The sequence below is a fragment of the Schistocerca nitens genome, chromosome 5 (assembly GCF_023898315.1).
Source record: "Schistocerca nitens isolate TAMUIC-IGC-003100 chromosome 5, iqSchNite1.1, whole genome shotgun sequence".
NCBI lineage: Eukaryota > Metazoa > Arthropoda > Insecta > Orthoptera > Acrididae > Schistocerca > Schistocerca nitens.
Window position 1 is genome coordinate 821,009,359 of NC_064618.1, and position 13,198 is coordinate 821,022,556.

A 13,198-nucleotide genomic window follows, 5' to 3' on the forward strand; every position below is an offset into this window, starting at 1 on the left:
GGTGTCTAGGGAGGGCGCATCAACAGCGATAAGTAAGAATCCCAGAGACAAAGAAGTAGGGACGGTGAAGTCAGTGAAGGAGGTGGTTATTATCCTTAATCCTTGGTTGGAGGTGCTGGTCAATAACAGCAGAAATTCTTTCAGTGGGAGTGCAACAGCCAGCTACAATTGGGCATCCAGGATTGTTGGGTTTGTGAATTTTGGGGAGCATGTGGAAGGCGGGTGTGCAGGGGTGTTAGGGTGAGGAGGGAGATGAACTCAGGTGAGGATTCTGGAAAAGACCTATGGATTTCAGCGGGGATTTGAGGTTATGTTGGACTTACAGAATGGGATCATACTGCAGAGCTTGTAGGTGGAGGAGTGAGATAGTTAGCAGAGGCCTTCCGTCAGGTAGTCACTGCGACTCATCATAACAGTAGTGGAGCCTTTCTTTGCAGGATGATGATGATTAAGTCTGGATGTTTTTTTCAGGTTGTGTATGGCTGTCTTTTCTTCTGCCAAAAGGTTGGCGTTCTTTGGAAGAGACCTGGGGAAGGAAGCTGAGACCAGCATGGAGGTCAGGAATTCCTGGTAACTGACTAGTTGATGGTTAGGTGGGAGTTGACGGCGGAGGGGGGGGGGGGGGAGTGGACAACATGGTTGGGTGGTGGTATGAACTGGAAGAGGCAAGGTTCCATGTTGGGGTTGGTTGGAGAGGTTGGTGGGAAAGAAGTGTTTGCATTATAGGGCTCGCAAGAACGAGAGAAGGTCTCTGAGAAGTTCAATATTGTTAAATTTTGAGGTGGGGCTGAAGGTCAGGCTTTCAGACAGGACTGAAAACTCTGTGGGACTGAGGCTGTTGGTGGAGAGGTTGATCACTGTGTTCTGGGTTTTGGATTTTGTGGGGTGTTTTGGAGGGTGTTTTGGAGGATGTGGTACATTGAAGAGGTCAGCTAGGTAGGGTCCGGGTGCAGAAAAGCTGATGGTGGAGGAGAGGATCCAGATGGCCCGTGTTGTGAAGCAGCCACTGAAATGAAGTGTATTACGTTCAGCTATACACTAACCACAGAGTGGTCAACCTTGCTCTTGGACAGATTTTGGCAGTGGCCATTCATCCTGATGGACGGACCGAGCGAGGTGGCGCAGTGGTTAGACACTGGACTCGCATTCGGGAGGACGACGGTTCAATCCCGCGTCCGGCCATCCTGATTTAGGTTTTCCGTGATTTCCCTAAATCACTCCAGGCAAATGCCGGGATGGTTCCTCTGAAAGGGCACGGCCGAATTCCTTCCCCATCCTTCCCTAATCCGATGAGACCGATGACCTCGCTGTCTGGTCTCCTTCCCCGAAACCAACCAACCTGATGGACAGCTGGTTGGTCATCATACCAATATAAAAAAACTGTGCAATGATTGCAACAGAGATGGTATATGACATGGCTGCTTTCTCAGGTGGCCCAGACTCTGATGAAGTAGGATAGCTTGTGACAGGGCTGGTAAAGAATGTGCTGGGTGAGTGGACTGGGCAAGCCTTGCACCTGGGCCTTCCACAGCACGTTGGTATTGGAAGCAGCACAGGGATAGCCTAGGATGTTATGTATGTTGTCTGGGCAACGGAACACCACTTTAGAGGAAGTGGAAAGAACTTTCAGATTTCCCTCATTTCAGAGCATGATGATAGGTAATCAAAGCCCTGACAAAGGATATGGTTCAGTTGCTCCATTCCGAGATGGTATTGTGTGATGAATGGGGCACTTATTTGAAGCTGGTTCTTCTGGGTGGTGGGAAGATTGGGAATGTGTGGAGAAATGGCACAGGAAATCTGTTTGCGGACTAAGTCTGGAGGAATATAATGCATTGTGTCAGGTCAAGTAACATGGTACATGAGATCACATCGTATAACATGACAAATGCCATCATGTCATTCATAATGGCGTTATCAAATCAAGCAATATGACATAATGGATCATTGAAGTTTAGGATGTTCGCACCCCCACTCTGGGATACTTCCGATTATAGATCCACCCCCACACAAGAATACTTACTGTCACAGATACACCCCACTCTCTAGAAGCACATAAATGTGTCTGTTTGTTCTTAAACCCATCACTAGAGATGTAACTAGTGGGTTTGAGAAAGAAATGAAAAAAAAAAAAAAAAAAAAAAAAAATCAGCACCCCCCCCCCCTCCACCAGGAAATCAAAAATACTGTCTTAGTGTCCCCCCTCAGGAAAGCTTGTTTAGCTATTGTGACTATGTAGAATTTCTTGGCATATTAACAGATCAAATTCTTGTCAGGTCTTGTACTGTGTGAAGTTTATGATGATAATAGATGTTAATAGTTTATACTATGTAGCTAAACTTATGATGTGACAATACTAGACAAATAAATTTATTTAAAAGCTTACTATATTGCAAGCTGAACGATTGGCATAATAAATAATAAACTACTGGAAAGAATACATCTTGTTAATATCTTTTATCTTAAAACTGTTGTTATTGTTTATCTGAAGTATGCAATAATGAAAACTTAAATTAAAAAACCGCCTCTAGAAAAAATTTTGGCATGACATGTTGCAACAACCAATCCAAATTAAGTACGACTGGCTGAAATAAGCAGGAGAACTGCGAAACAATGTATGCATGACAAGATACTGTCAACTTTTCAGTCCTGTATGAAAATTGATGAACTTAATTTTGCTCTGTTTGAAAATAAATTTTCTACAAGATACCATAGTAGTTTTTGAAGAAAATGCATGAAAATATTTTCTGTTGGTTGGAAGTAAGGTGAACTACTTCTGATAATTATTTTTTTATAGCAATATTTGGGTTAGTTTAATTTTCTTTGTGGTCTTTGATAAAGTTTTAAATTCTTGATCAAACAGCATATTATTTTGTACAGGGCTGAGTATAATTCTGATTTAGTACAGACATTTTTTTTACAGCCAAAGATTTTTAGAAGATTTTAAGCCAGTGGTGAATAAAATCTTTAACATATAAACAATGATATGATAATCAACTGTAATAAGCAGTTTTTTTAATTACATCCAAATGCAGCACCTAAAATGCAAGGCATTTCTACGAAACACAAGTGCAACCAAGAGATTTCTTGCACGTAAACTCGAATGATGAAAGATTCTTCCAAATCCTGCTCATAATTACCATAAGAATATACTTATTATCATCATTTGTATCACTTTATTTCATCTCAAGACACCCAATTCACATAAAACAGGATTTTTACGTGCATCTGATGTGCAACTTTAGATTACCATATCATGGCAAGAGATAAAGCTTTCACAAAACAACTAGATGGCCATCAGTTACATGTATTTGTCTACCTTCTTACAAAATTTGGACCAATTCGCAGAAGTCTGAAATGCAGATGTAGCAAGCATTAAAAAAAAAAAAAAAAAAAAACTCACAAAAAACCTGTTTTGCACATAACATTCAAATGAAGCTAGGGTTTTGAAAGCAAGTTTTCAATTTTATCATACTTTTTTTATTTATATGATACACATGTGGACCAAATTTGAACCATTCCTCTCACTCCATTCCTGACTTATTCAAGGCTGACTGTTGCACGTAAAATGTGAATGATTGTAACTGTTTTCACATGTAAAATCTAAATGGTGCAGAGACAAATGATGCCATTAGCTGAGCATTAATTTCAGCCCAATTACAGTCTTTTGTAAAGGCATCAATTGATTTCCACTATCTGCCTGGGTGGTAGCTCCAGATCACTGTTCAAACCTTGCTCAACATACTGTAACATACTTACAGTAAGACAGGTGTTTGAATGCCTCTACAAACAGCTACTGGTCTGGGCTACACCAAAAACTTTTTACCCCACATTCCTAGCTCAATTAGGAACCAAGCACTAAGATTTCCAGTTCTGTCCATGGCTTTTTCATGCATATTTGTTAAAGCATTATTATGCTCTGTAACTACAAGCATTACAATACTAAACTTCTCATTATATGATATTTTTTGAAACTCTTCAGGCTGGAATATTTCCGTGCTCATTTCATGTAAATTGTTTACAAATAAATGACTGCAATTATCAAAAGTACTGTCATAAAAACCCTTGTCATTCTCATTTTCACTTAGACATTCCTCTAAAACCTCTACGAGCAGCACGAAGAACTTCTCATTTCATGTCTACTATATTGAACATAATAATTACCATCTTTCTCTCAACACAACTGCTACAGTTTGATATCAATGTAATACAGAATTCCTTATGTAGCAATACTATGAAGCATTGATGCCTAGTACAGTCAGATTCAAGAATGGAGTGCGTGATGGCTATGAAAAATTGTGTATTTGGAGTGGAAAGGATAACAGGTGAAGCATAGTACTCAGATAGTTTGTTGTTAATTTTGTGAACTGTCTGGCTCCTTTGTCCGTGCAGGTATTGGTCCCTCTACCTCAGGCTAGCAGTGCAACAGTAATCTTCACAGCTGTAACAGTTGTTCTATTCTATTCCAAATACAGTAACTAGGCCATTCTAAGGCAATTTTATTGTCGCCAATTACATTCCTAACCATGGATCTTTCATAATGGGGATTACATTGTATTTTATCCCTTATGTCAAATCTCATTCTTGCTATTGGTTAAAACAATGCTAGTAAAATTAACAACTCTCTTTAAAAATTAAATCACCATTTATGCACTGTGATGTATTGGGTTCTTGGTGGCTCTTCAATTTACTAAATTTCTTAGATTGTCTTAAGTGAACTTCTTTGCTTACTAAATTTAATAGCAGCACAGGATTTTGAACTTATTTTCACATGGATACATTTAGGAAGCACTTCAGATTTTAAACACTGGTTAAGTACATACTTTCACAATCTTGACCATTTTTTCCCAAGGACGCTGATATATAAACTACAATGTGGGGACTATGCAATTCAGTAATTTTCTGTAACATATTGATAAGTCAAACAAGAGTAAGAAGATATAATTGGAGGACTAAGATATAATTGGACAACACTTCCTAGAGTCCTAAAACTCTATCCCTACGAGATGGCTTGATACTGCTGTCAAATGGGTGAGCAACAACACAGACTAAGCATTTCCCCTGGAGACTCAGTGACACAAACTACAGAGTATAAAATAAAATGGACCCAAGTGCAAGGAGGAAAAAAATAAAAAGAATTATTCTTTAACAGCTATAAATTTTGAAATTGCTTACAGAACAACCTTATCCCCTTCAAAATATTCTCCATTACAACCAATAAATTTGTCCCACTGGTGCTTCCACTGCTCAAAAGATTTTTTGTAGTTATCTTTAGAAATGGCTGATACCTTCTCCCCTATTTTTTACTTGACTTTTTCAATATTGTCAAATCAGTGTCCTTTCGTGCCCCTTTTCATGCGTGGAAATAAGAAAAAGACGCATGGACCCTGGTCAGGTGAGTAAGGTACGTGGGGCAGAGGAACCACGCTATTTTTTAGCCAAAAACTGTCTAACAAAGATGGCTGTGTGTGCAGGGGCATTGTTGTGGCAGAAGAATTGGTCTCCTGTCTCCCACAAATTGGGTCTTTTTAGATGAACACTGGTGTGCAATCTTCTTAAAACTTCCATATAAAAGGTCTGACTGGTGGTCTGACAGTCTGTAAGCACTAGCTCTACATTTTTTTCAACATTTTCGTCGATTCAGCCAGTTGAATGACATCCAGAACGAGGTACATCAACAACTGTCATGTCGCCATTTTTAAATTGAGCAAGCCACTAGTATACTTGAGTTTTTCCATAGCATCATCTTGGTAAGGTGTTTTCAACATTAAAACAGTTCAGCAGCATTTTTACCAAGTAAAAAACAAAAAATTTCATAACTGCATTCTGTTCACTTAAACTTGCCATCATAAAAAACAAAGCAAGAAGAAAACAGTGCTGGCAAAAACAATCACTGCAGATGAACAGAATAAGCCAGGTTGACACCACAGGCAGCACTGAACTGGCAATGAGTTGCGCTATACAAGCCTAGCGACAGAAATGTGTACTACACAAGGAAGGAGGAGTGTTGTGGCACCAGTCTCGGCAAGCTCACAGCAACCAGCCCTGGGGTGTAAAGGACAGCTACCTGCCGATGGGCATGGCAATAATATTGACATAACATTCTGCAGCACAGTGGTCTACCGTACTGGCAAGCTGGATTGCTACACACTGTGATGTAAAGCGATGTTTCATACCCAGCTACATTAGGTGAACCGAACCCCTATCGCAACATGTCCAATCAGGTAACTATATATGCCCCCAATTAAGCCCACAGTTTCATTCCATTGGCACCATGCATTTGTCCAGTGCTGTCTCTGCAACAGCCATCAGTCGGATGTGAAGCTGAACAGCTACAGCACCTTCAATTGGCTCCAACAACTAGGTGAGGCGACGTGTCTATGAGCTGTTGGCCAGCCTCGACAGTTCCGGGAATCTAACCAGTATTGCTGAATTGAGGTCTTTCACCAGATGCTACCGCTAGCGCTCCGGCTGGCCTTTGAGGGTCCCGAGTTTGACTCGGTGCATCTGCAGCTCCTTGCCAGATTACTCGGGCCACGAGTAGAGTGGGCCAGTTCAGCCATAAGCCTGCCATGCTGTGAAATGGGCACCCATCAAGCATCAGCAAGGCACCTGTTGCTGCTGATTGCTGTCACACTGTCTCCCCCCTCTGCCTCTTTGGCTGACTCGCTTGCTACCATTGATCACATTCGGCACCTGGGTCACTGTCACATACTACTGTATGAAAAGCATCAAATAACAAAGAATGTTTTAATGAGTTAGCAGTCAAGACTACACACTCGTCATCATACTGAAAGTTCCATCCCCACAGCCTCCCACACCTATTGTTCTGAGGGTAGAAGAGGCCATCCTGAAACACTGGTGTCAGCATAGCAATCTACACAAACACAACACCATTACAATAACAAACTTGAAATTCCTATCATCCCACTAACAAATTAATTGCAAAAAATGAACCATTAAAAAAGATGTCATGGAGAAAGTTAAGATGTTTCATCAAAATGTAAGCCTGAGTGGACAAGAACAAATCCAAAGGTCCCCAAGCTCTGAACTGAGGCAGGGAGGTCTACAGATTTTCAGAGGATCAAGTTCATGATCTTTCATGACTTTTTTGTGGAATCTCAAAGTACAAGCATGTGTTTATTGCCTGCACTGTATACTTAAAGTATATGGAGGCAGAGCACATTCTCCCTTGCACTCCACCTCTTCTCGCAAGAAAAGCTGTTCGCTTTCCCGAGTCTCCCCACTCTATAGATGGCAAGTTACAGACCACAAGTAGTACAAATATGGCATGGGAAAAGTTTTGGGTAGCGAGAAATCAATTTTGCTCTGAGTGTTCTTAACACCTTTAAAATGCAATTTAAATAGCAGAGACAACATTTCTGAGGGTAGCACTAACCTGCTACTCCCAACTTCCTACTCTGTTCTAGAACCACTCCTGACACACAAAACAAAATTCACGACCACCCCTCAATTTCAGTGCCTTGTCATTATTTTCATGGCCTGCAGACACCCTGCTCAGTCATTCCTAGGATTTTTTCTGTCAAAACCTCTGGGAAAGATGCATTATTGTGGAAAATGCTCTGTTGTCTCACAGTTCCAAGACCACTTGAAACTGTTGATGATGCTATTACTGGATGAGGGAGTCAGTTCAACAGTTGGAGGAAGGCAAGGACATAAATGTAGTCAATAAGAGCACAGCTAGTAACCTTTGTGTTGAGAACAGCTATTATAAAAACAAAGTAACCAGAAAATAGATACCTACTTCAGTAGTAACTATGGACAATATGGGATCATGAAATGAAAGCTGTGAATAATTTTCAACACACCGTAAAATAGGATACAGTAAATTTACTTATGAAGCTCACAAAATTCTAATTAAACTTTTAATATTATTTAATCATTTATTTCATACTGAAAGTTTTGTTTCAAAGTTTCACAATTACCTGACACATGAGATGTCTCAGTTCTGAGCTGACACAGTTTTCTGACCGATTTGGGAACAAACTCAGCAAGATTGTTGTAAAATATAGTAGGAACTGGTTGGCCTGAACGAATAAATGCTGTCCTGTACTTGTTAAGAAACCAATGTGGTTCAAAGTGCTCAGCACATAAAAGAAATTTGCTCAGCTGCTCAGCAGTCTTCTCCAGTAGATCATCCCTCCCACAGTTGACAACCCACTGGCGACACCTGCAAGTACAAATAAAATTGTGACTTCAGATGTTAGCTAATGTTTATGTTTTTTCAGTTCATAATTATTCTGTTTGAGACAAACATTTATTTGACTAAGAACACACATCTAATACAAGAATCTCCTTGGTTCCACATATATTAGTAGTTACTATACAACTTATATGGTTCACAAAAGTATCATTGTTATATAATCAAAGTACCCTTAAGTTTATTTTAAAAGGTAATTGAAAAAGGATATGATGAATATCATGCAGGAAAATAATGACAAGCTATACTCAGATAATGGTGTATACATTATTTCATTTGTGGTGCAAAAATGAGTACTTTTAAAAGAACATTTGGTAAAATGTTAATTGATCTGGTAAAAGTCACATAGTGGATCCCTCTAGCATTTTTAGTAATTTACATGCAAGATATGTCATTATGTATCAAAATAATCTTCAGATTATGTATCAAAATAATCTTCAGGCTTTTCCAATACCTGATATGCATTTTCTGAATTTACCTTGCAGTTTTAGTTTTCATGACGAAAAGTGCATTACATATGGCAAACTGAAGTTCATCTGGCACGAACATAAACATTAGACAGCGCTACAGGTCAATCTGTTACCAAAACCTTTATCTGGCATTTGCATTTGTTGGCTTAGTCACCCCTAAATCACTTTACTACCTTCCAACCAAACCCAGACTTTGGGCTAAGCACAGATCAGTCTGTCATCACAACCAAGATTTCATGGGGGGAGGGATCCAATGTGATATTCTAGCTCTTGATCTACCAATGTTATCATAACAGTTCTTATGTAGCACCACATTTGAAACAACTCTATTCTTTTTTTTCTCTGTTGTTTACTGCCCACATTTCACTTCAATGTAAGGAAGACAATTACTTTTAGAAAAGGCCCCCTAACATTTAAGTTTAACATTTATTTATTTATTTATTTATTTGGGGGGGGGGGGGGGGAGGGGATTTTCTTGCTGATGCAAGAACAAATTTCATGTCCTCCTTACTTCTGCCAGTGTCAGTTACCTTACTATCTAAGTACTAAAACTTGTCTATTACTTTCAGTGCCTCATTTCCTTTTGCACCACCTGACTTAATTTAACAACATGTAACACCATTTCAAATCAATTTCTATTCCTTTTAACTAATCTTAGAGGTCCTTAGCCTTCTCTGAAAGAACTACAATGTGACTGGCAATCCATTAAGGTTTTATTTCTCCTCTGTGAACTTTAATGCCCTTTTCATATTTCTCCTTGGTTCCCTTACTACTTGTCCAGTATATAATTAAATGCACCACAATCCTGTCTCACGTGTTAACTTTCTCCAATTGTTCCATTCCTTTATAGATTAATTTTTGCATCCAAGATTTATTAAACTGACAGTTTGTTCAGTAATATTCACAAAATCAGCACCTGTCTTATTTGGAATGTTCTTCTTGAAATCTGAGGGTATTTAACCTGTCCCATATATTCTACATACCAGTTGGAACAATTCTATCATGGCTGTTTCTCTCAAGAAACTTAATAATTATGAAGGAATGTCACCTATTCAAGGTACTCGGGTCAAATTTAGGACTTTCAGTGCTCTATCAAATTCTTATCACAGAACTGCATCCCGCAACACAGCTTCATAACAATTTGAAACTGGTAACGGTACCCTTTGCATAAAGGAACTGAAAATAAATTTGTGGCTGGTTGCTGTCTCAACACCATCACCATCTGTCTTCAAATAACAGCCACGGTCTCCAAACATGTCATCATATGACAAAATTGCAAAACAGCTCTTTTCTGTATTGTCTCAAAGTTTGTTTAACCCACCTTGCTGCAATGATTCGATACAACCAACTAGCATAAGCACACTGTCAGCAGTAGAGGCCCGGTAGCAGTTCAGCTCCAAACTACCTGCAGCACTTCCAAACTACCTGCAGCACTCTCAAGTGACCAGTGCACTGTTTAAAGCAGCTGGCGAATATTTTGGCTGGTGAGCTTACAGTTTCTTCATGAAAACAACTGCTACATGCTCACAATTTACATAACTCTATATATTTTCTTCCTTTCTTTTACTTTGTTTTTTGTCTACAGCTAAGTTTGATTGCTGTAATGCTATCACATACATATTATCTACTCGAAATTGAAATCATTTTGGCTTAACAATGCATCAATTTGGTTTTCAATCTGTAGACAGTAAATCATCATTCTGTAGTGGCACCACAGTTTAAGATAGGGAAGTTAGATTTGGTCTAATATTTCGGAACGCACAAGTCACAGCCAGGTGCAGGCCAGATTGCAGTAAGTTATGCTGACCAGTGGTTGGGAAGTGGAATGGAGCCCACAGGGCCACCAAACCGCTGAAAAGAGTAAACACAGTGGTATGCATGGCGCAAATTATAGGCAGAAGTGGCCCAATGGCACAACCGAGGTGTGGGGAGTACGTGACTTGGAGCGGCGCGTTAGGAAAACAGAGGTGCACAGCCGAGTATAAATAGGTGCCGTTTTCTAACAAGATTCATTCAAGTGTGGCAGCTCTCCTGGACGGTGGGGCGTATCACACCACCTGGCTTCACGCAGCAACTGATGGGGCACCAGTGTCCCAGTCCACGGCGGGTCATCAGTTCGACCCTCTGAGGCCGACGCGGGGTCCGCAGCCAGCCAGGGCGGGCCACTCTTTGGCTCGCGACCGCGGGCAGTCGTCTTGGCTCCCAACACACGCTGGAGACTTTCCAAGGCGAGGGTCGCAGATTCGGACGCCAGATCACGGGCGGTCATTGCCGCTGCGTTCTCAGCTACGCCAGGGAGGAAGAAGCAGCAGCTGAGCCGGCATACAGGCTCCCAACGGAGCAGCATGGAAACAACAAGAACGGTGGAGCAGCCATCCTGACATAACCAGAACTCTGCAGCTGGCGTACAGTGCCGGCTCTACACAGCATGTTGCACTGGGGCGGTGGCCTCAGCATTGCGGGACCCTGTAACGCTGACCTAGGTGAATGGAGCACTGTAGTGGAAACAATAAAACATTCGGAAAGTTCTTACCGAGTTTTAATATGGCACCTCCTCGCACCCATCCACTACATTTGGTGTCTTCCCACTACATTTGGTCATCCCGATACATTCGGTGGCAGAGGTCGCCATTACATTTGGTGTCAGAATAGCGGACGTCGTCTGTATAGTATGACGTTCGAGCCCACCGCCTGAATTACAGTCACAAGATGTGGTGAGTTTTGACCAGTTTTTGAGTGTTGAACATTTCTTTCTTTTTTGTTTCTTCGAGTACAGCTTCTGGCAAGCCACATTGTAGATGTTTTGCTTGGGCATATTATTTTGTTGTCAGAGTATGTGTTAGTATGCTTAGGGAGTAACATTGTTTTGTGGCGTTTAATTACTTTTGTTTTAAATTGAGGATGATGTTACTGAGTATGATGGTACTGAGGTGTAAGGAATCAGATTATTTTTGTACTTAATCGTTTTGTTTTGGGACTAACTCGAAATGAAAGCAACACAATGGCAGAGTCAAGAACGCAAGGTATGTTGGAACCAGATGCGGTGCGGATTTTGATGGAAAAGGTAACACAACTGACTGCAGACAATACGCAGTTGAGAAATGAACTAACGTCTAGAAGTGAGCACAAAACCGCATTGGATCAGTCGTCGTTGCCTAGGGACCAGGAGATTGATCCAGCTGCCGAAAGTTTGCTTATTCCATTTTCTGGCAAGGCATCTGAGGATGTGCGTGCATTTGTGGAGGACTTGGAAACTTCAGCTGTGATGAATGGTTGGTCTGATGAACAGTTGTTACATATAGACGAGATTAGATTAACGGGTGAAGTGAAGACATATGTAAGGTGTTCTGAGGCCTTAAAGAAGGCACACATGAAGCTGAATAATCCGTATCACAGAGCATAACAACATCAATGACAGAGAAACGATGCTAAAACAGATAGTATTTACAGAGGAGGTCAGATGCCTGTAACGGAGGTACCTCAGATCAGCCATGTTGTACACAATGTATCACTTTCTGTAATATCAGATCAGTAGCACTACCAGTGCAACCCAAACACTAGTGACTGGAAAACCATTGACAGTTTGTTGAGCGCATTCATCAATATGGAAACAGAGTAACTCCTCCCAATCAAAAACTGGGTCCAGACCAGCAGGAATACGGGAGGGCAAGTCACCATTCACATGTTTAGCCGTGGAACTGAAGTTAATCTCATAGTTGTACCAAGAGACAAACTGCGCCCAATATTGAAGGCAATTCACCATAGTTGGCAATGATGCTGAGGGGTTATACAGCAAAATTAATGGCTTGTAATGATATGGGATTTTACGCCATACAAGAAAACATTAAACTTCTTTAAGGCATAAACAATGGTGAGGGCTTCTTTCTCTAATTGTAAATATCTAGTCTGAGCCAAATTTAGCGTCTTCATCATGTGTACAATAGGCTGTTCAGAGTCATCAGAATATTTGAGTTAACATCGCGCAATGCAGATTGCAACAGACTTCAGTTTGGAAAACATCGCTTTACACACCTGCCACCAGTGGAAAGACATCCCCTTATGCAGTAAGGCACGTAACAGTTGTGCAACGACACAACTGATGATGATAATAAGCAATCTTACCTATAAACCCTGGAATTCCTTGACCGGTGCAAGATGTGGAAGAGCCACAATGGCAAACATATTCTGACAAAGGGGTTTGATACCAGAACTAGAGACCTCGAATCCGAGGTAAACAACAGAAAGCTGAAGGATGCGGCACTTTTCCAAATTGCATTTTAAATCCGACGACCTGTAACACCAAATAAGAGTCTATGTAAATCGTTGAGATGTTCAGCAGTGCAGGAGCAAAAGACCACAATATTATGCAGGTAGCTGGCACAGACCTCGTGAGTTGTTCAAGAAACCGTAGGGAGTGCTGGCCCCACCAAATGGTAACTGCAAGTACTGAGACAAGCCAAAAGGTGTGGTAACAATCAAGAATGACTAATGGGGTAGTCTTTTCACT

The 13,198-nt window shown here is 40.8% G+C and overlaps 1 protein-coding gene across 1 annotated transcript in view; it reads right to left on the bottom strand.

The window, feature by feature from the left end:
• Positions 1 to 13,198, bottom strand: part of LOC126260031 (zinc finger protein 567-like) — a 165,793-nt gene that overhangs the window by 105,319 nt on the left and 47,276 nt on the right. The window contains exon 2 of the mRNA XM_049957203.1: positions 7,947 to 8,191. Within this exon, the coding sequence (XP_049813160.1) occupies positions 7,947 to 8,191 (245 nt within the window). The remainder of the gene's footprint in view (positions 1 to 7,946; positions 8,192 to 13,198) is intronic.